General features: G+C 40.8%; 1 protein-coding gene across 3 annotated transcripts in view; it reads right to left on the bottom strand.

Moving 5' to 3' along the window:
• CLVS1 (clavesin 1) overlaps window positions 1-21,206 on the bottom strand; it is a 187,333-nt gene that overhangs the window by 92,129 nt on the left and 73,998 nt on the right. For all 3 annotated transcript variants that reach the window (XM_027567518.1, XM_027567537.1, XM_027567528.1), the window contains exon 3: window positions 3,263-3,437. In XM_027567518.1, the coding sequence (XP_027423319.1) occupies window positions 3,263-3,437 (175 nt within the window). The remainder of the gene's footprint in view (window positions 1-3,262; window positions 3,438-21,206) is intronic.

The raw sequence follows: 21,206 nt of genomic DNA, 5'->3' as shown, positions 1-21,206 counted from the left end.
TAACCATCTTTACAGAGAACTAAGAACGGAGGTAATAGGGCTAAAACTCAGGGCTTGGGAACTAGGTTGTGATACAAGGTGTGGGATTGACCAAAAATGGTTCTAAATTCTCACTGCCTGAGCAGTGAGCTCCCACCCCCTTCTCCCTGTGGGAGGTGTTGTATTACCTATGTGTGGGGACCGTCATATCCCAGGGCTCCAAATTATCTAGGGTTTGAGCAGCAGGTAATCTGAGACAGCTCCTATAAATAGCTAAAACCCCAAACCAGATGGCTAGCACAAAAGTGGTTTAATTATTTTCCCTGACGAAGCTGCTGTCTCACATCTACCCTATGAAAGGCAGAACAGCAGAGAGAGCAAGTTCTCTTCACTGGAACATAGGACCTCGTCCCCCGCTGTGATTTCCCACATGTCTAGCAGACACTCGAAGCTCTTCAAGCCTCTCAGAGGATACACAGAAGGAAGAGCAGGGGCTTCTCTTCTTTCACTGACACTGGCCTCGCTTCACTTTCCCTTTCTCCACAAAAGTCTGTGCCTTCACCCTGTCAGCAGGGTTGTAGAGTTTATCTTGAGTCTTCATGGCTGACAAACGGAGATGTCTATGGAATCTTCTTTTTACAACAAGTGTAAGCATGAAGGCATGAATTCTGCTTAGTACCAATTATGACTTCTTTGAAAGGTCAAAGGGTTTTAATGACTACTCTGTGGATAAAAACAATCCCAGCAGTGAAGACAGATCACTGGGAGAGCCGGGGGGGGGGGGGGGAGCTGAATATCTCCAAAGCGTGAGAGAGGATAGCCTAGTGTGAGAAGTTGCCAGGGGCTGGCCAGATCTGACTGCCCTATGTGAAGTGAAAGCAGCACCTGTGCAGGGACCCTGAGGGATTCCTCACAGTTGCCAGGACGACAGCTAGATGGTCCAGGGAGCACATATCCTAGATGGAGGAACTACACCCAAGCTCAGCTTCTTCTGGGATCATTGGCTTCCTTCTCCTAGCAAGAGAGAATGCACCTTCCTCAGGGTTCCCAGATCTTCAGGGACTAGGCAGGCAGAATTCCCAGAAAAAGCTATAATCCTGGGGCACCTGGATGGCTCAGTCAGTTAAGCATCTGCCTTCAGCTCAGGTCATGATCCCGGCACCCTGGGATCGAGCTCCTTGCTCAGCAGGGAGTCTGCTTCTCCCTCCCTCTGCTGCTCTCCCTGCTCATGCTCTCTCTCACTCTCATGCTCTCTCCATCAAATAAGTAAATAAAATCTTAAAAAAAAAAAAAAAGGTGTATTCCAATCCAGATAGCCTGACTCCAGATTGGGCTGATACTTACCCACAGTCAAGGGAGCTTATATAAGGGGAGAGTATAGTAAAAGGGTTCAGGCCACTGCTTTGTGAGATGGTGGGAGAAAGTACCTTCTTCTCCACTCTGACGCTGACCTCATGCATCTCCTCTTCTTCCAGGAGAAGTTATTCCTTAACCAGAACTACAGGACATTGTGTAAATCATCCCAGGCCCTGGTACAAGGAAAGCCCCATGGGTGCCACCTTGCCCACAAAAGGTCATCTAGTATTTCTCGCAAAAAATATCTTATAAGCTTATGTATAGCTTTACCTTTCAAAACACATTCACGTGCATTAACTCAGTAAGACCCACATCAGCCTGGTGAAGTTGGCAAGGGACATATTATATAATCCACACATTTTTCAGAAAGAAAAATTGGAACACAGGGTTGGATAAAGGACATTTTCCTTCCTGATATATGAAAAAAATAAGTCTTATAAATACACAGAACTTGAATCACAGCTACTTACACATGTAACGAATTATCTTTTTAAAAAAGGGTAAAAGTAAATGAAGCTTGTGCTACCACAGAAGATCCTGGAATTATGGTCAGCATAGTTACAGGGCATGAAATAAACCTTGCAGCTGGCTCTACAACTTTTGATAAAAGCTGTAAGGAGAGAGAGGCCAGACGTTCAGAGACTCAGACAAGAGGAGTTTGGAGAAAAGGAGCTAAAGTTGAGAGAAAGTGATTGATAGTGAAGGACAGACCAGTCTATGATTGGTATGGTTGAGGCAAGGCAGGAAGGTCCATGTAATCTAGAAATGCGAAAGCAACTTCAGGAATGTGCCTCCAATATAGTGCCTGATGTAGCCCCCCAGGATAATGTGGCCTTAGTGGAAGAGTGAGCACTTCCTCCTCTTCAGAAATGCCTGCTTTATTTCTCCTACCCTTGAAATAGGAAACCATTTCAATACAATAAGATCCATTCAATAAACACACTTATCAGAGGCCCACGTGCTGCTAGATATTTGTTGGAGGCCAAATATGAATAAGCCCTAGTTTATTCTGTGAAACAGACCCATCAATAAGTCATCACACTAGAGTATGGTGAGTAATGGAAATGGGTCTCCTACTTTTGCACTTTGAAGAGCATGACTAACCGCTGCTGATCTGAGAATTAGCAAATATTTTGCTTTCTACACATACCCGCCATCTATTGGCCGGGGGGGGGGGGTCCACCCCACTGAGTCAATCTTCCTACAAAGTTAAGAAGGGACATGAGTTTTATTTTCCGGAACTGTGCCTTTACCTTGTACTATAATAATGTTGTCACCAGGAAGCTACGCAGGATTGTCCCTCTGAGTTTGTTATTTTTCATAAAATTACTGGTTTTTAAACATAGAAGGGATCCCCAGAGACTGACTACCCTAGCCTCCACGCTGCACAAAATCCCCTTCTCCAAAGTCCTGACAACCGGTCATATGAACAAGAAGTAGAGTTTTGTCTGCTTCCTTTGTTGGTGCTGAAGTGATTTACTTTAGTACAAACACTTCAAGCACAGTGCATTCTGGGAAGTGAGGATCCACAGGATGCACTTCCTCAGCACAAAACTGCTTCTAGAAACCCCGGAAAGCCCCCATGCCACCCCTGTATAGGACCTACTCATAGAGCAGATGGTTTCTAGTTTGAATTTTTGTGAACTCTCAGATGGATTAGGGCTAAACATCTCTGAGCTTTATTCATAATTGCTACGGTAGGTAATTTGTGCCTGTGGTAACAGTAATTTGGAGCTGTTAATGAAAATGAAGACTAATTAAAAAAAATTCTAACTCAGGCTGAAGTGAAAATATGGAGGATTCACAGGTGAACTGTATCTTAGTTTTCCTTCACTATTCCCAAGGACAAATATTACTTTGGTTGAAATAAGAAAAAGGTGCATCTTCACACAGGCTTGTACTTTGGTTGTACATTTGTTGAACGTACCTGCAGCCCTTCAATAGCCAGTTTGAGGATTGAAGGGGTCAGTTTGGAGGCTTGTTTGAAGGAAAAATTACTCCAGTCTATAATTAAAATGAAGCCATTTATCTGAAGCTCTGGATCTTCGATAAGGACCTCCAGGGACAGCAGGATGGCTCGGAGGATGTCGGTGAAGGAGTTCCTGTAGCCAAAGCAGAAAGGAGAGGCTGGGTGTGAATATTAGCAGGCGATATGTGTGTGGAGGGAAGGGTGCCTCACGCCACTGCTCTGTGAACCTGACCTGCAGGGTAACACGGGTGTCCTGTACCCAAAGTGACCACAATATATTTGCTAAACAGCAACAATGCTTCAAGAGTCACAAGATAGAAGCCTCCCTTTGATCCGACTGTATCATCACCCCAAACTTTACAGGGTATCTCTCTTTAGTGTTTCCATTGGCTTCCATACTCTGCTTCTGGCACAAAACTGATTGCGTTTCACTGAAATCCATCCCTCACTTACCTCTCTCCCTCACAGAGCTCTGTTAACTTCGAGGGCAGGGAGTGGGCCATAATCACAGCTGTGTCCTCAGCACCTAGCTCCCCAGTGAATCATTGCTCAACAAATGAGGGGAGACCTCAATCAGAGGCACTTATTTTGATTAAACCCCTTATTCCTTTCGTATGCTTAAAATCTTGCTAAAAATATAAAAACATTCATGCAATTGACGCTATTTTTTTAGCTTCAGTTCTTGGAGAGAGAAAAATAAAGCAGGAAGAATGGCTTATTTTCATTGAAGGTTTGCAGAGTGTGATTCAGGAGGGAAATGGCTTTGAGTACATCAGTAACTATGACAACAGGCAGACCTGAATATAAACGAGAGTGACAGTTCTCTAGTGTTGTATGTGTTCCTCCATGTCATATATCCCTATTCATCAGATGATTTTTGTGTTAAATAATTTTCAGATATGAAGAAATGATGGCATTTTCATTCTGCTAATTCTCCCAACAAATTGTCTGAGCTATAAATCTAAAATCTTAGAAGATCTCTAAATTCAGTGTATTTTTTGGTAAGTAGGAAAATATAATCTTGGATGGCAAGTAATGGCAAATTCATTACCTCCTTCGGGTTTACTATTAAAATCAGAAGGCATCTCCTCTGTGAAATAAGTGTGAAATGATCAGGTGCAGGGGCGCCTGGGTGGCTCAGTGGGTTAAGCGACTGCCCTCGGCTCAGGTCATGATCCCAGGGTCCTGGGATCGAGCCCTGCGTCGGGCTCCCTGCTCAGCAGGGAGTCTGTTTCTCCCTATCCCTCTGCCTGCTGCTTCACCTGCTTGAGCTCTCTCCCTATCTCTCTGTCAAGTAAATTAATTAAAAATCTTTTTTAAAAAATAAAAATAAATGATCGGATTCTTGGGCATTTCAAACTGGTTCAAATTCTAACCAATTCCAATGATTCCAGATTAGAAATCAGGAAGTTTGTGATCGAACAGTAAATCAATAAGAATTTACTGAATGTCTATTATCAGCTCAGCATTGTGTTCTATACTTAAGGTTGTAAAATAGTATGTTCTATTTCTATTTTCAGAGAGCTCTTGATTTAGTTGGGGTGGGCTAGGAAATTAGCAACATGAGTTGAAAAGGATCAATAAAATCTGAGTAGTCAGGGAGGAGTTTATGGAGGGATGAAAGCTTGGGATAAACCTTAAAGGAGGGATAGGATTTTGATGGATAATTGGGAGAAGGGGCAGCAAGACATTTCAAGAAAGACGAGTGATAACAACTGAAAAATAAAGATGTATAGCCCATTCTGCTTCTGGACAGTTCTGTTTAGTAAAATTTTTTTCTTTATATCAAGCTAAAATTTTCCTCCCCCAAATCTACTTGACGGGTGTAGTTTTGCTACAAAAGAAAAACCTCAGGTCTTCCCATGTCACATAGCTTCAACTATGTAAACATGGTGATCATGATGCCCTATATAATCTCTAGATTAAAAAAATATTAGTAACTTTAACCATTTCTCATAGGAAATGGTTTTTAATACTCTTCTCATCATTACTGTTTTCTTTCAGATGTGTTTTCTTTTAACTTCAAGAGATATCAAATTCCTGGGGCGCCTGGGTGGCTCAGTCAGTTAAGCAACTGCCTTTGGCTCAGGTCATGATCCCAGGGTCCTGGGATCGAGCCTCGCATTGGGCTCCCTGCTTGGCAGGAGGCCTACTTCTCCCTCTTCCACTCCCCCTGCTTGTGTTCCCTCTCTCATTGTCTCTCTCTCTCTGTCAAATACATAAATAAAATCTTTAAAAAAAAGATATCAAATTCGTATTAATGTAGGATAGGTTTTCACTAGGATTCCGTTTTTATTTTTGCATCCACATCAAACATAAAGACCAAAGTCTTTTTCAGACATACAGCTTTGTATTGGGAAGAAACATTAAGTGGAGCATAAGATTAAAGATAATGAAAATATGGAAAGGCCTAATAGTAAATTGGAAATGGCCATTAGGGAATTAGAAAGTCTGACTGACCATAGATAAGCTTTCTTAGGAAGAGCACACACATGGAGAAAATGAGGACTAAAAGCTAAGCCCTAGGTAGAGCTTATTTATAGTATTGAGTCAAAGGAAGAAGAAAGAAATAAAAGATAAGATAAAGATAGTATTAGGTTAAAAAAAGAGAAAGTATTTCAAGAAATAAGGGTAGGATCTGGGGCGCCTGGGTGGCTCAGTTGGTTGAGCGACTGCCTTCCGCTCAGGTCATGATCCCGGAGTCCCGGGATCGAGTCCCGCATCGGGCTCCCTGCTCAGCAGGGAGTCTGCTTCTCCCTCTGACCCTCCCCCGTCTCGTGCTCTCTGGCTCATTCTCTCTCTCAAATAAATAAAATAAAATATTAAAAAAAAAGAAATAAGGGTATGATAGATTGCAAATGTTACTCCTTGTTCTTTTGCCTTTGGACGTTGCCATGGTAAAAACATGCTACAGCTAGCATGCTGGGCTGAAGAGAAGGTTGAGGAACACAAATCAATGACTCCTCAGCCAGCTAGCAGATCTTCATGAGAAGCAGAGCCACCCTGCTGAAGTAAGGCTAGATAAACTCAAGCTGTCTCACAGATGCATGAGCAATAATAAATGATTATTTTTTTAAGCCACTGAGTTTGAGGATGATTTTTTACACAGCAATAGCTATCCAATGTCAGAGGGTAAGTTAACCAAGTCAATGCAACAGCATAAATTAGAACTAGCACCTCTTCTCATCACTTACCCACTTGTATCCACTTCCAAGAAAAGATAAAGAACTCTGTCTAGAAATGTGGAAAATATTTTATGTATTTTCAACACCAAAACCTTACGGCAAGATAGGCATTGTCAGCGAATGAAGTTATTATATTCATGGGATGATCTCAGGAGAAAAGTGAAAGGATTCTGGACTTCATTATAGTTTCCAAATGTTCAAATGCTTCACTTTTCCAGAGGAACTGGATAAGCGGGAAAAAATTGAATGGAATGTGTTTCAAGTCATCGGCTTTAACCCCTGTTGAAGATTGCAATCTCATCTCATACCTTAGTTATGATCATTACCTTGAATTCCTTACTTCCTGGCTTCCTCATATGGATTTCCTCATTTTTTCCTCATTCCTCCCTACAACTCTTTTGACTTGTGAAATCCTCCCAGGTTTTTACAATTTAAAAATACCTCTCAGACCAAATGTTTTATGCACATACTCTGCCCTCAAGGAGGTTGGAGCATAAATCCCCACTCCTTAAGTGTGGGTTGAGCATAGTGACTTCCTTCCAAAGAGTACAGGATGGAAAGGGAAAAAAAGTAAGTTTACCCTGGAAAAAACTGACAAACACTACCTCAGGCAGGTGATTTGGGCCAACATCAACAGAGATAACTTGTGTTGATAGTATTGTCCCTTGATATGGTAATGAAAATGGCACTTTACCTCTGTGGTCTTCCTCCCAAAAGAACATAACTCCAGATTAATCAAGAGGAAAACATTAGACAGATTTCAGTTGAGGAACATTCTATGAAATGCCTGACCCAACATGCCTCAAAATTGTCAAGTTCATTAAAAAGCAAGGAAAGTCTGAGAAACTGTCACAACCAAGAGGAGCCTAAGAAGACATGAAAATTAAATGTAATGTGGTATCTTGTGGGATCCTGGGACAGAAGAAAGATATCAGGTAGAAACTAAGGAAATCTGAATAAATAATGGACTTAGTAAATTAAAATGTATCAATATTGGTTTATTAGTTTGTAATAAATACACTATACTAATATAAGATGTTAATAATGGGGGAATTGGATGCAGGGTATAGGGTAACCCTCTGTGCTATCTTCATAATAATTATGTAAATTTAAAATTGCTCTAAATAAAAAGGCTTCTTTAAGTGCTTAGTAGAGTTTGTAATCTGTCGTGCTAAGTTTCCATGAATCTTCTATCAAGGTTTCTAAGTAAACCAAAATGAACAATTCAGCTATTATAAGTAAATTATAGAAATGAGAGCAGAAGAAGACATTTCCGGAATTTGTTCATTCTACTAACTTATTTAGATTTTTACGTTGTTTAATAACGCACAGAAAAAAATTTATTTTCTGTATTGTCTACAATTACAATTCCATCAGAGTATTTTATCACTTGTATCAAAAGGAAAAGACGAAAAATGGACATTTAGAGTTTTTGACCCTTTCTCTATAACCTGCATAGCATTTATATAGTCAGTTATGGACTGTATCAGTTTTTGATTGATAATTAAAAGCACAAATGTGATAATATATATGAAAGCACTATATGAACTACAAATTGCCAACAAAATGTAAATAACTGTTAGTAGAAAACTTCAACTTCCTCCCCCCAACAAAGGATAATACATTTATATTCATTAGGACTTACTCATGGTTTATCTAAGGGTTTTCATCATTACACTGTGAGCACTTAGAGATTATAAATAGTGGCTTATTTTTAGGTTCTATTGTTTTTATGAGCAGAGCACCCAATATTGTTACCTGAGGCTTTAAAATTTAGTAACAGCATACTATAAATGAGATGCAAAATAGTGGAAAATAGTAAGCCCTTTACCAATGAGAAGATATTTGAGCTTCAAGAAGTGACTCCTTTGTGCTTTAAATTTTTAGTAAAGATTCTAGAACCTAGAACCTAGAACCTAGATCCTACACTCCTATAAGAAAAAAAGATGTGATATGTGATCAGATAACCATGTAGAGATATGATGGGGTTGCCAGTGAGACTGTTTCTTAAAAGGAGCAGTGAGAAGCCTCTTAATCACTCTGAAGTCATGGTGCATATTCTTATTCTAATTTTTCTGCTGCAGCAAGAAGTCTTTTAATATTAGCAGTTAAAGTTTTTAGGCTGGCTCGATCCCAAAACCTCTTAACTTCACGCTCAATATCATCAAGTGTTTACAGTTCTTTTCTTGGGAATTTTTTAAAGTCCTCCTTAAGCCACAAAATTCTTTTGCAAGTAGTTTGCTGCCAAATATCTATGTTTTATTCACAGATGCAGGAACATTGCATCTGAGTACACTTCTTTATCGCTTCATCCCATTGAAGATTCTTTCGAAGCTAATTATTAAAATAATCATGGCATGGTTCTCATAGTTACTGACTATGCTTTGCCCCTTATCTGATAATGATGTCCAAGCCAAGGTGGAGAGGAACATGTGCTCCCTCTGTATCTCCTCTGATGCATTTTGGCCTCTGGACAGGGGAAGAACCCTATTTTGGTAAAGTGGCAAAAGGGCTTGTACTCCAGGACTTGACATCCTGGCTCTGCCCCCCACCAAATAGGGACCACTCATAGAAGCCTGAAGTTCAGTAAAGGCTAATTTTCTGCTCCTCCCTGTAGAGGGTTGTTGTGAGAATTATGCAAAACGATGTGTGAAGAAGCTTTGTGAATTGTAAAGCACATCCCAAGAGGAGGCAGTATTCGTACTTGCATGAATTACAGAGATAACCCTCTTGGTCATACTGTTTGCATGGTGGTGATGGTAGCAAGACATTAAATGCACAAAATTCATTTGTGTTCTATCCAGGGGAACCTATTTTCTCCTCTTCTAGGGCTGAGGGTTTTCAAAATATGGTCTGAGATGGGAATTCTGGTGATATATTTTCCTAAATGAGTTCTAATAATTCCTTTATGAATCAAGGTTTAGCTGGACAGTCTCTGTGTGTCATTGTGCATTGAAACAAATGAATCCGTATTTCTCCATGGGGTAGTCAAGGAAAAGTAAGAAAAAACAACTGTGTTTTGAAAATATTAGTTGCGAGGAAGATGCTAACAAAAATGGTTAACTTTGGGCGCCTGGGTGGCTCAGTCGGTTAAGAATCTGCCTTCTGCTCAGGTCATGATCCCAGGGTCCTGGGATGGAGCTCCCCATTGGGATCCCTGCTCAGTGGGGAGTTTGCTTCACCCTCTCCCTCTGCTCCTCCCCCTTGCTCATCCTCTCTCTCTCTCAAAACAAATAAATGAAATCTTTTAAAAAAATGTTTAACTTTGCTGTAGTAGACTTAATACTTGCAAGAGCTTAATATTACATTTATTTTCCTGAATGTTAGCTAGAAAGTAAATTAGACAATTACTTTTCTCAGCAGGGATGATCACCCAGAGAACAGTGGCCTGGATTTAATTCTGCCTCACATGACTTGATGAGATTCATCCTTTCAAGAGTAGAGAGGAAGGGAGAAAAGGAAAAAGAGATCAGGGAAGAAAGGAGAAAGAATGAATGAAAAAGGAAAGAGAGAACACCTTGCAACTTTTTATCTCTATTAATTTCATCCTATTCCTGTCAGGGAAGAAAACTTTTAGATTTGTGTTAACATAAGAATACAATTCCTTGTAACACCAGAGTAATGAGTTGCCTCTTGGTTTATTATTAGTTGTAATATGGGAATATCTGGTTCTCAAAGCCTCGGCATCAGATAAAAGGAATAATTTATTCAATACCGTTCAAATGTAACCTATGAGGCCCAGTTCCTTGTGGAGTTTTAGATAAGGGGCAAGCTACAGTAAATCATCTGCTTTCTGAATTTTTAGTTTAGTTCAGGTCACAGACTCTCAACTAAAATGGAATGTATCTTATAAAAACAAGTACAGTCATTTCTAATGTTTGTCTATCTCTACCAAGTATGACAACAATATATGGAAAGAGTATGGGGCACTCATCCTTGGCTCAAATCCACCTCCTACCCAATCATTTGCTTATAGAGGACAGAACGCAAAAGGGTAATGATCTTGTCTAAGAACAGGGCCCTTATTTAGAACTAGTATAGAGAAAATAAAGATGAAAATGTTGAAATCAGTGTTTTGTCACTCAAGGAAAGCTAGAAGATAAGAGGTTATACTTCTGTAGGCCAATCTTGACAGGCCTATCCATCTCCTGATACATACACAAGAATGTAAAGTTTTCATCCCACCATCCAAAATGACATTGAAACTAAAGCTCTCAAATTCCAATTTGCTAGTGTTCTTCCTTGTTTGTTTCTGTGGCAAAGAAGATTATAAATTGTGTGTGTGTGTGTGTACACACAATAACTCAAAATTTAGAGTTAATTCCCCTAGAAGTTGTCTTCCATCAGTTATTTTTTGCTTAAGTGAAGAAATGAGTTGAATAGATAAAACCTATATTTTCATCGCATTTGATTCAAGCGCTTCTAAATTCTCCCCAAAATTGAATAGAACGAAATTAAGACCAAATGCAACTATTTGCTCACTTAAATAAACAGTGCAATTTCTTTTTTTTAAGATTTTATTTATTTATTTTGAGAGGGGGAGGGAGGAACAGAGAGAGACAGAGTCTTAAGCAGACTCTGAGCTCAGTGCTGAGCACAGAGCCCGACGTAGGGCTTGATTTCACGACCCTGAGATTATGATCTGAGCTGAAATCAAGAGTTGGATGCTTAACTGGCTGAGCCACCCAGGCACCCCCAGTTAAAGCAATGCAAGTTTCTATCATTCAATTTCTTCTTTTAAATTTTTTGAAGTACCTGGAACTGGATAAGGAGTCAAGAGGGATTTATTCAAAGATTTAACAAAGTTCTACTTTATGGGAAACACATAAGATAAAAGGATTTTTTCCCCTTTTCTGCTAGTAGGTGGAACCTGGTAGGGGATATTTAAAAATATGTATAGGTGGGAGGGCACCTGGGTGGCTCACTTGTTAAGTGTCTGCCTTTGGCTCAGGTCATGATCCTAGGGTCCTGGGATCAAGCCCCGCATCAGGCTCCCTGCTCTGCAGGAAGCCTGCTTCTCCCTCTGCCCACTCCCCCTGCTTGTGTTCCCTCTCTAGCTGTCTTTCTCTCTTTAAAAATCTTTAAAAAAATATGTATAGGGGAGGCATATGAAGCATAATCATTAAAAATAATAAGATTTGGAGTTAGGCAGACTCTGATTTAAATCCTGGCTGTCCTATGTGAGCTTAGTAAGTTATTTATCTCTCTGTGGTTTAATTTTCTCATCTGCAGAAGGAGGATCACAGCACCTACCCCACTGGTAATGGTAAAGTAAGATAACATATAAAAAAAGCCACTGCAGAGCAACTGGCTTATGACAATCCATAGAAGGTGCTAGTGGTCATGATGATTTTCATTATTACATAAGTGAATATCATATCAGATAGAAAGTAATAGGGGTTGCATAGTGATTGAGGATAATGGAGAAAGAGAGATCACTTATGGCTGGGGAGGTTTGGGACATCGTCGACTGGGCTGTGAAGGATGGGAAGGTTTGGACACTGGACATAGAAGGGAAAGGGTGGAAGGAGCCATATAAACAATAGTAAGAGTTGAAAGCACGGAAACTATGTATTGGGAGCAACAGCATGTTTGCCTATGCCATGGAACAAAGTGAAAAGAATGCAGAAATATGGTCATAAGTGCGGTTGTGACTTGTCTTCATTCTTCTTGATGGGAGAACCACTGAGTGTTTAGGCAGAGGGGGGAGGCAGTAGCAGTTATGCTTTAGGAAGATTTGGACTGACATCTGGGAGACTGGAATCACACGGCCCAGTTAGGAGGAGGTGACTACAAGACATTAGGTAAGAGCTGAACGGTATTGACAGAGATGTGAGGAGAACTGTGTGGATGACAGAACCCAGGACTTAGTTACAGATTAGATGGAGGTGTCAAGAGAGGAAGGACAGAGCTACTAATTAAGACAAAAGGAACTCTGTCAAGTAAGAAGCGAGTCAGAGATGCTGTAGTTGTATCTTACAAAGGATCTTACATAGTAAGAATCAGCACCCAGGACAACGACACACAGTGTTGATGTTAATATTAATATGATTTGACATCAGGGCTGTCAAGAGGGTGCCTAGAAGTGCGTGGTTGTGTGGGGTCTGTATTCCTGCCACACAAGTGATGAAATCCCTCCTTAAATTGATGCCATATCTGCAGGCAAGAATATCTCCTGTCCTATTCATAAGAGACCACTTGCCTCTGTAGCCTAGACTATGAGCTTCACCAGAGCTGGGAACATATTATTTGTCTTTGAATCCCTGGCAATCACCAGTACCTGCACATAGTAGATACTCAACAAATGAGGCTTAGTGAAAGAAGAAAAGCAGGTGTGCTAAACAAACCTATTGGATGCTCTGAAACAGTGAAAATGGACAAAACTCACTTTGGGAGCACCAGTGGGTAAATTTTCCTCCTCTTCAATGTCTCTTATGCTCATTGCTAAGGGTAGCAGTGTCAGATGTGTGTCCTTAAGCCCCTTTGCCATTATGGCTCATGTTTATAGAAGAACATGCTACTGAGCACCATGTATCCAAGAGGAGGAAAGGAAACTAGGCTTGAAGATTTGATTTTGGCTTAGGAAAGAGCCATGCATGCATTCACATAAAGTTAGTAACATCATTAATTAAGACTAAGAAAATGGCAGTCTAGAAGAGTTAATAATAAATGCTAGATGGGAATGTTTCTAGATAGGAAGTCTGGTATATCATGAGATTCTTAGCCCACTGGGAAAGAACTGGTCCCTACATAACACTTTAAGACAGCCTGAGATGCAAGTGAGGAAATGGTTTATTTCATCCAGCTCTCTAGATGGGGATTGATCCAAGGTCTATAGGGAGCCACAGAAGAATTCAAAACCACTCCAATGGAAGTGAGTTATGAGCATTCCATCCATTACTAAATGACTATGAAAAATCAATTTCATGCTTGTCTCTTCTGGTAACTCCCCTGGCTGAGGAGCTTCAGGAAAGTAAAAACTAGGAAGAGTCTCAAGAATGCAAATAAGTACCTAATATTAAATACTAGGCACAGAGCTAGGATCATATCAGCCTAACTGAGGTCACAGACAGCAAGATCTCCCTTGATGTGAGCAAATTAATGTGGATGGTCACATTACTCTTACTTCCAATGGAATTCAAGTGACATTTGTAGGGATTCATAGTGATGTACCAGTCACTACTTGAAATAGAATATTCTTTCCCATAGTCTGTCTGGCTCTTATAATAATAGTATCACTTTCGGGATAAGAAATTGGACAGTAAGATGAGAAGGTATCTTAGGAAAACATCCATCCCACAATACTACATTGCTTTGAATGATTTTACCTCCTGAGCATCTCCACTTTGGTGATATGCTGCTGTCACTCTTGCAATCAAGAGGTTCCTTTCCAAAATTGTAAACCCTGATAATAGTGTGCAAGGCAACTTGAATTAAATAGTACATTAGAAAAACAACTCTATAGGTGTTGCATTTTATGGAGCACACCTGTGACTTCAGTTAGAAGTATACAATATCTCATAATTTTAATTAATGCAGAAAATTGCCTACTCCAATGAAAACTCCAAATCTCTGTGCTTAATAAAGAGGTTAACAATATCTTAAAACAGAATTCCCAAAGCTCTAAAATTAGTTGCCTGTAACTAGGAGTCTCAACCCTGAAAAATATGGATAATTCACATCAGAAGATTTAATAGGGACTGATTGAATTTAGAGAGTCTGCAATCTGATTGAAGTTTTCAAAGTTGGTTTATCCTTTCCCCTTTTTGAAATTCTAGCCTCCTTAATCATAAGCTACTGAAATGGCAGCAAGCAATCAAATTCATGAAAGATTAAAAGGAGAGAGCCACAGGAAATCACTGTGTAACAGAAAGGAAAATCTTATTTTCAGAGATAGTGTATTTTTATATATTTATTATCTACCCTGACAGAAATGCAACCTGTTGGCTGATTTTCAGGTAGACATTCTTCTACCTGGCTACCAACCTTCAACTATCTTATCTTCCTTAAGACAATTTCAGGTTATTGGGTTCTTGGAGAAGGAAGGATATAAGGTTGCTTTCCCTTTCCCTTTATAGCTTCAAGGCCCAGAGAGACCCTTAACACTGTCTACACTTTTCTGAGTTTGAGCACACTAAGGCAAGCCCAATGGGAAGAATTTTGGGTCTTGATCAACTTCCATAATGCTTAGTGATGGTTCACAAATCACAATAATGATAAGAAGATTGAGCATGCTTCTGAAACCAGGATAAATATATTCCCATGGCCCAGAGAGAAAAAGCTTTTTGCAAATCCCACCTATACTTCTTCCACAGCTGGACATGTGCTTAACTTCAGCAGGAAAAAAAAAAAAATCCCCTTTGGAGGTTTCAGATGGAAGCTGCAGCCTGGAATCCTGTGACTATAATAGTTAATTGGCAGGACCAGACGTGTCAAAATAGAGATGTGGGAGTTTCTAGAATTCTCCTAGAAGAGATCCACATGCACACCCACCCGGCCCCACACAGCCCAAATCAGGCAGGTCATGGACACTAAAGAGTGGTATGCTCTCTCCCTACACTCTATAAACCAGTGGCCTGGGAGCTCCAATGGACCCACTTCCTGAGGCTCAGCCAGAACCCCTTATTTTCACCCTACATAATTCTAGAAATCAGAAGCAAAACAAAAGGTAACATTTAATATATTTATAAAAGAATAAACATAAGCTCATGATAGCTGATTTAACAATACAATACAAAATAAAACAAAGAAAGAAACCTCCAAAGAACTGGTTGACTTTTCCTACCTGAGGGAGAGTGTGCCTGGAGCTGATTTTGCCCTTCGAGGTGACTTTATGCATGGAAGCTCTGGGGAATTATTTTATGGAGGTGGTTAAAGACAACATTCGTTTCTTTTACTTAATTACATCACAGATTATCACTTGGCAATTCTCTAAGCAATTAAAGCCAGTGGTTATTATTTTATTGCTGCCACTTAGTAGCTACACCACAGGAGATACTGTAAAACATCAACATACATTTATCTTCAGCATAGGTCCAAAATATCCTACTGTGAATAGCAGAACAGAATTTGGAAAATGCATTACATATGTATATAGACACGTAACTTGTGTATTTAAATATTCACACAAAGAGAAAATACAACATTTTAGGACTTGGGATTTTGCTTCTCCTTGTTGTAGGAGGATTTCAGTGCCTAAATTTAGCCTAAGAAAATCTCAGAGATTGTAAGGGATCACTAAGAAAGATCAGTAGTTTAATTTCCAAGAGGAAAACATTTTAATGGTCAGGCTCTGGAAACTTCTATTTCAAGTTTTCCCCTCTCCTTTGAACCTTGCCTGCTATAAACTGATGGGCTATTATCCATCCTTTTTCTATTAACCAAGGGACAAGGAGGGTTTTCCTAGTTCTGGTTTATACAGAATATTCCCAGAAGAAGGCGCTGGAACTTCCTGTCTCCTTGACCCACATTCAGGAATTGAGGATGGCAGCTACATAATTCTCTGGATCCTGAGGCAACCTGTAAGTATTGCAAGTAATTGCTGACTGCAGCAAGCCAGAGTGCTTGGGGAAGTACTTGGAGGGAGAGTCGATTGAGGGAGGTTGATTCTTCCAGAATGGATTTACAATTCAAACAAAATAAGGCAACTGACATCTAGCAGGAATCTTTGTGATTACATGGTGATCCCCAACTGAAGGTAGGATCAGTTCTTTTCCATTTGGGGGACATCTGGTAATGTGTGTATGGGAGGGGTGGATGGTTTCCCCAGTATTTGGACACTGCTACCAGCATTTACTGGACAGAGGCCAATAATGCTAAAAATCCTGCAGTGTGTAAGTACAGTCCCAGAATAAGATCCCATCCCAAATGCTTGCAATTTTTTTTAATCTTAAATAATGAAGTTCAGATCCAGAGAATCTCAGTGAAACCACATCAGCAGTTAGCTGCACAGCAGCAACAAGTTTCCTGACTCCTGGGTCCAGTGTGCCTGCAATATCTCTTGAGACTCGCAGAACAAAGGAAGACATACTAACTCAAATGGGAGGCTGGGCAACATAGCAAGAATATTTCTTGCGGTTTCTCTATTCTATTTTCTTCCTCTGTGCCTAGACTATTCTTTCCTTCCCTTCACCAGGCCAACTTTTTCTTCATTCTTTAAGTCCTGAGTCAGATGTCATTTTCTTAGGGAGACTTTCCTACCACAGGAAGTAGCAGATTATAAACGAGGACTCCCACCCTGAACAAACTTTAGTCAGGCTCTTCTGAACTCTTTTCAACTTGGCCTCATGCTTGGTAATTGGCCTACAGAGTCCAATGTTAGTAAATAACCCTGCTAAGCCAGTTTATTGAGAATCTCTCCAGCCTTGATATCTAATCAAATTCCTCTCTGCACCACCCATCCTTGACACCTAACCAAGTTCCTCTTAGGAATGTTCCATCCACTCCCTCACCATGCCTGTCAGCTGTAAATCTCTACTTGTCCCTGTTGTGTTTAGAGTTCAAACTCTCTCTCCTATTGCAATAGTCTTGAAAAAAGTCTTACTTGTTATTGTTAACAACTTCCAGTGAATAATCTTTCTCTTCTAGTAGTAATAAATATATTTCAAATGGATGAATTCCTGAGATGAGCTGTCTAGATAGGTGTCCCCACATGGGAAAGAAGCCTGGTGGATGAGGTAAAGGAATCCAGGGTGACTGCAATGAAAACTGGGCTGTTCCTTTAAAAATCTGACCCTGCAGAGCTCTCCCTTGCTCCTGCTCCCAGGGTTTGGTCCTGGGGAAGACTATCCCATCCATTTGTGCTAATAAGCTTTCTGCTCAGCCAGGGAAGCCCATTATGCCAACCTATGGGATAGGAAAATGTAGAACACTTTGAAGCTTGGAGAATATCCTTTGGGGTATTCAATTTACAAAAGAGACAATCTGGTAGCTGGGGGTTACATTCACGAAATTATAGGATACTACCAAGTAGAACAGACGCTTTTGGTTTTTATTCCATACTGAACTGACACATTCATTTCTATTGATTTATGCATTCTTCACTGACACATTTGTCATTATTGAAAACTGAAGAAATGTGTTAGGAAAGTCGACTCTAGTACTTATCACTTATTATTTAAGCAAGCAGCCACAAATTCTTCAAGAATCAGTAGGAGAGCTTCTGTTTTAGCCTACCCCAGATACTATGCAATAACAACTCACATATTCTTTAATTAGCCTAATGTGAAGTTGTTGAGAAGAAAAAGTCTTACTTTTTCCCCCCCCAAGCTAATCTTGAAACTTAACAAAACAGAAACTTCTCAATTTCTATGACTCTGGTAACTTGGACAGAGTCATCTCAGAGTGGCACAGAACTTACTAGTGTACAGGCCAAAGACACAGTTTTGGTCCAGCCGATTTTAATTTTGGTTAATCTCAGAAGAAAGAAATGGAGCTGCCATTTAAGGATCACCTACCGTGTACCAGCTGCCACACGCCATATGCCACAATTGCACATACACCATCTAGTACCCTCACGACAATCCTGTAAGGTGCAGAAACCATGGCTTGTTAAGGTCACTGATAGCCACGCAGCAAAGTGAGGAGCAGAGATTAGAACGAAGGTGCCCAATGGCAAAGTTCACAGTCAGTTCTCAAGGAGTCATGAGCAGGGTATGTGGATCTGACTCCAATACTCCCTTCAAAAAAAGGTTTTGACACCCAAACTCTCTTCATATATAAGGTAAAGAGAAAAGCCTGCTTTCAGCTGCCTGAAGCTGACCCCCAAGACCCCACTTCTCCAGATCCCCACTTGTCCCTGTCATATTTGGAGTTGGGTTCAAATTCTCTCTCCTGTCCTTCCCACTCTGCAATGGAAACTGCAAAGGATTGAGAGCTGTTTACATTCTGTGATTGACTGACGGATGATTCTACTTTAAATGCATGCACTCAAAATGCCTGTTCAACCAGGTTTTTAAAGATTTTGTCTCTGAGTGTGGGATGCTTCCCACAGGTAAAGGATTTCCAGGGTAGGGATGGAGAAAGAAGGTTTACAGTATCACCTGCACCCCAAATAAAACTCTACTTTTTAAAAAAAGATGATTACAAAGCATCTGCTCTCCATTCCCACACAGCAACTAGGAAGGCCTGTTAAAGCAGTGAGAAACTTTCTCTTTCTATCTGAAAACCATGATTAAGTGGTCCCTTTCTGGACCTGTCCTCCAGATCTCAACACACAGATCCCTGCCCACCCCTGCACAAGTCTGCTCCTTCCCCCAACTCCCTCCTAGCCTGCCTAGAATAGCTTTCCAGAGTTGTAAGTGATTTTGAGGGCTGAGATATGAATCATCTTCAGTGCTCATAACAGGACAGTGCTCATAACTAGTACTAGGCAAGCTAAAAGAATAAGGGAGGTTCAGATTCAGCTCTAGAGATAGGTACAGCAGCTCACAACCCAAATGCCTATAATGTCCAAGCAGGACTTATGAATGAAAGAAGCAGGTTGGGGGACGCAGACCCATTGGCCAGGTTGTGACGATGGGGAAACCACCAGCTGACATGAAGAACAGCTAGAAATTGAGATTTCTTTTTTTTTTAAAGATTTTATTTATTTATCTGACACAGAGAGAGACAGCGAGAGAGGGAACACAAGCAGGGGGAGTGGGAAAGGGAGAAGCAGGCTTCCTGCAGAGCAGGGAGCCCGATGTGGGGCTCGATCCCAGGACCCTGAGATCATGACCTGAGCCGAAGGCAGTCGCTTAACCAACTGAGCCACCCAGGCGCCCCGAAATTGAGATTTCTAATGTGAATCTCTCAATGTTTAAACATTGACAAACAGGTCTGCCTCTACCATTAGTGAAGCCTGGGATAAGAGTACAAATGGAGGTCCGTATACCCTATGTCTAAATATTTAAAGGTTAGAAACCAAGTCAACAAATTGTTGGGGCACCTGGGTGGCTCAGTCAGTTAAGTGTCTGCCTTCAGCTCAGGCCATGATCTCAGGATCCTGGGATCAGCTGACAGGTGTCGGGCTCCCTGCCTAGCAGAGAGTCTGCTTCTCCCTCTCCCTCTGCCTCTCCATCCCCCACCCCCACCCCTGCTCAAGCTCTCTCTCTCTCTCAAATAAATAAATAAAATCTTAAAAAATAATAAACCAAGTCAACAAATTGTCAAATAAAATATGCTCTAGCCCCTACTCTAACAATAACCTGGAAGGCCAGGTTCTAATTAGAATTCTTGGGATCTTTAGAATTCCATGCCCAATTGTAGTACCACTGAGAAAGCCAGCTCCAGTGCCTGAGTACACCCACCCTCTGCTTTTTTCACTTTATGTCTCAGGCCTGGAGGTGCACATTTGCACATTCTGGGGGGAATCAAATCTGGAGAAGATATTCACACAGACCTTGGAAGTGGGTTTGGGACCATTTGGGCAAGGCGCTCTGGGCTGCTGGATTCCTGAGCACAGTCTAGAAGGAGAGGGTATAGACTCCAGTTGGGCACTTCTTCTGGCCCCATAGACTTCTGACCCTCTTAGAAAGGAGCACAGCTTTAGGAAAGGAGGAATTTCCTCTAAAATGTGAGATCTAGAACAGGAGCCCATTTCTGCCAAGTTCTAAGGACAGTACTATGGCCAGATTATTAAAAAATATGAAGAACACTGAGTGTACCATGCAAACGCTTGTGGACAACCAGTTTTACTACTGGTCTAGACAAAACATTGAGTTGTAAACAAGGAAACCAGGCTTTGCCATAGGCTAAGTGTATATACTTAAATAAATTCTGTAACTTCTTCAAGACTCAAATTGACCCTAGTAAAATGAAATGCCTTTTACAATGGATCCAGAGCTCTTATATCTAAATTGGCTATAGAAGTCTTTTCTAGCTTCATTAAACAGAGATACATCTTTATATTTATATTATAGAAATAAGCAATCTCTTCCTCTTCAATTTTTTAACAGATGCCAACTTTGCAGGGTCTATAAACTTGGTCATGTGCCACAGACATAATAAAGTTACAAGAACTTAATATTCTTTCTAGTGTGGTTGGTAACTTAGTCCTTTAAATGATGAGTACTTGATTTTTAAATAATAGTCATAATAAACCATTATCAGCAAATGAAAATTTTTCTTAAAGCAAGTTTAAGAGCCATTTCCTTTGTATCAACAAGATAACTTTGAGCCAAAAGAAAACTGTTTAAAAATATAATAAAGACTGTAAATAAGAACTTAAACTTTTAAATAATAATAATAATAATAATACTATAAATTTCCAAGGCTGCTTGAGAAAATACTTAGATAACATACACATAACTTGGCGGAGCAAGATGGCGGAGGAGTAGGAGACCTAGATTTTGTCTGGTCTCAGGAATTCAGCTGAATAGGGATCAAACCATTCTGAACACCTACGAACTCAACAGGAGATCGAACAGGAGAGTAGCAACAACTCTCTGAACAGAGAAGCGACCACTTACTGGAAGGTAGGACGTGCGGAGAAGTGAATCCGAGGCGATATTCGGGAGGATAAACGGCGGGGGAGGGGCCTCCGCCGGCCGCTTCTGGCAAGTGCTAGAGCCGCGGAGCACAAAATCGGACCTTTTAAAAGTTGGCTCGGCGGAGGGACGTCGCTGCAGTGGCTAAGCGGGGGGTGGAATCCTCCCGGGACAGTGTGGTCTCAGGACCCTTGGGGTCACAGAGAGACCGGGGGTGCCTGAGTGCGGCAGAGCTCCCAGGTGTCGGGG

The sequence above is a fragment of the Zalophus californianus genome, chromosome 4 (assembly GCF_009762305.2).
Source record: "Zalophus californianus isolate mZalCal1 chromosome 4, mZalCal1.pri.v2, whole genome shotgun sequence".
NCBI classification, from domain to species: domain Eukaryota; kingdom Metazoa; phylum Chordata; class Mammalia; order Carnivora; family Otariidae; genus Zalophus; species Zalophus californianus.
This window is presented reverse-complemented; position numbering and strand designations above follow the sequence as displayed.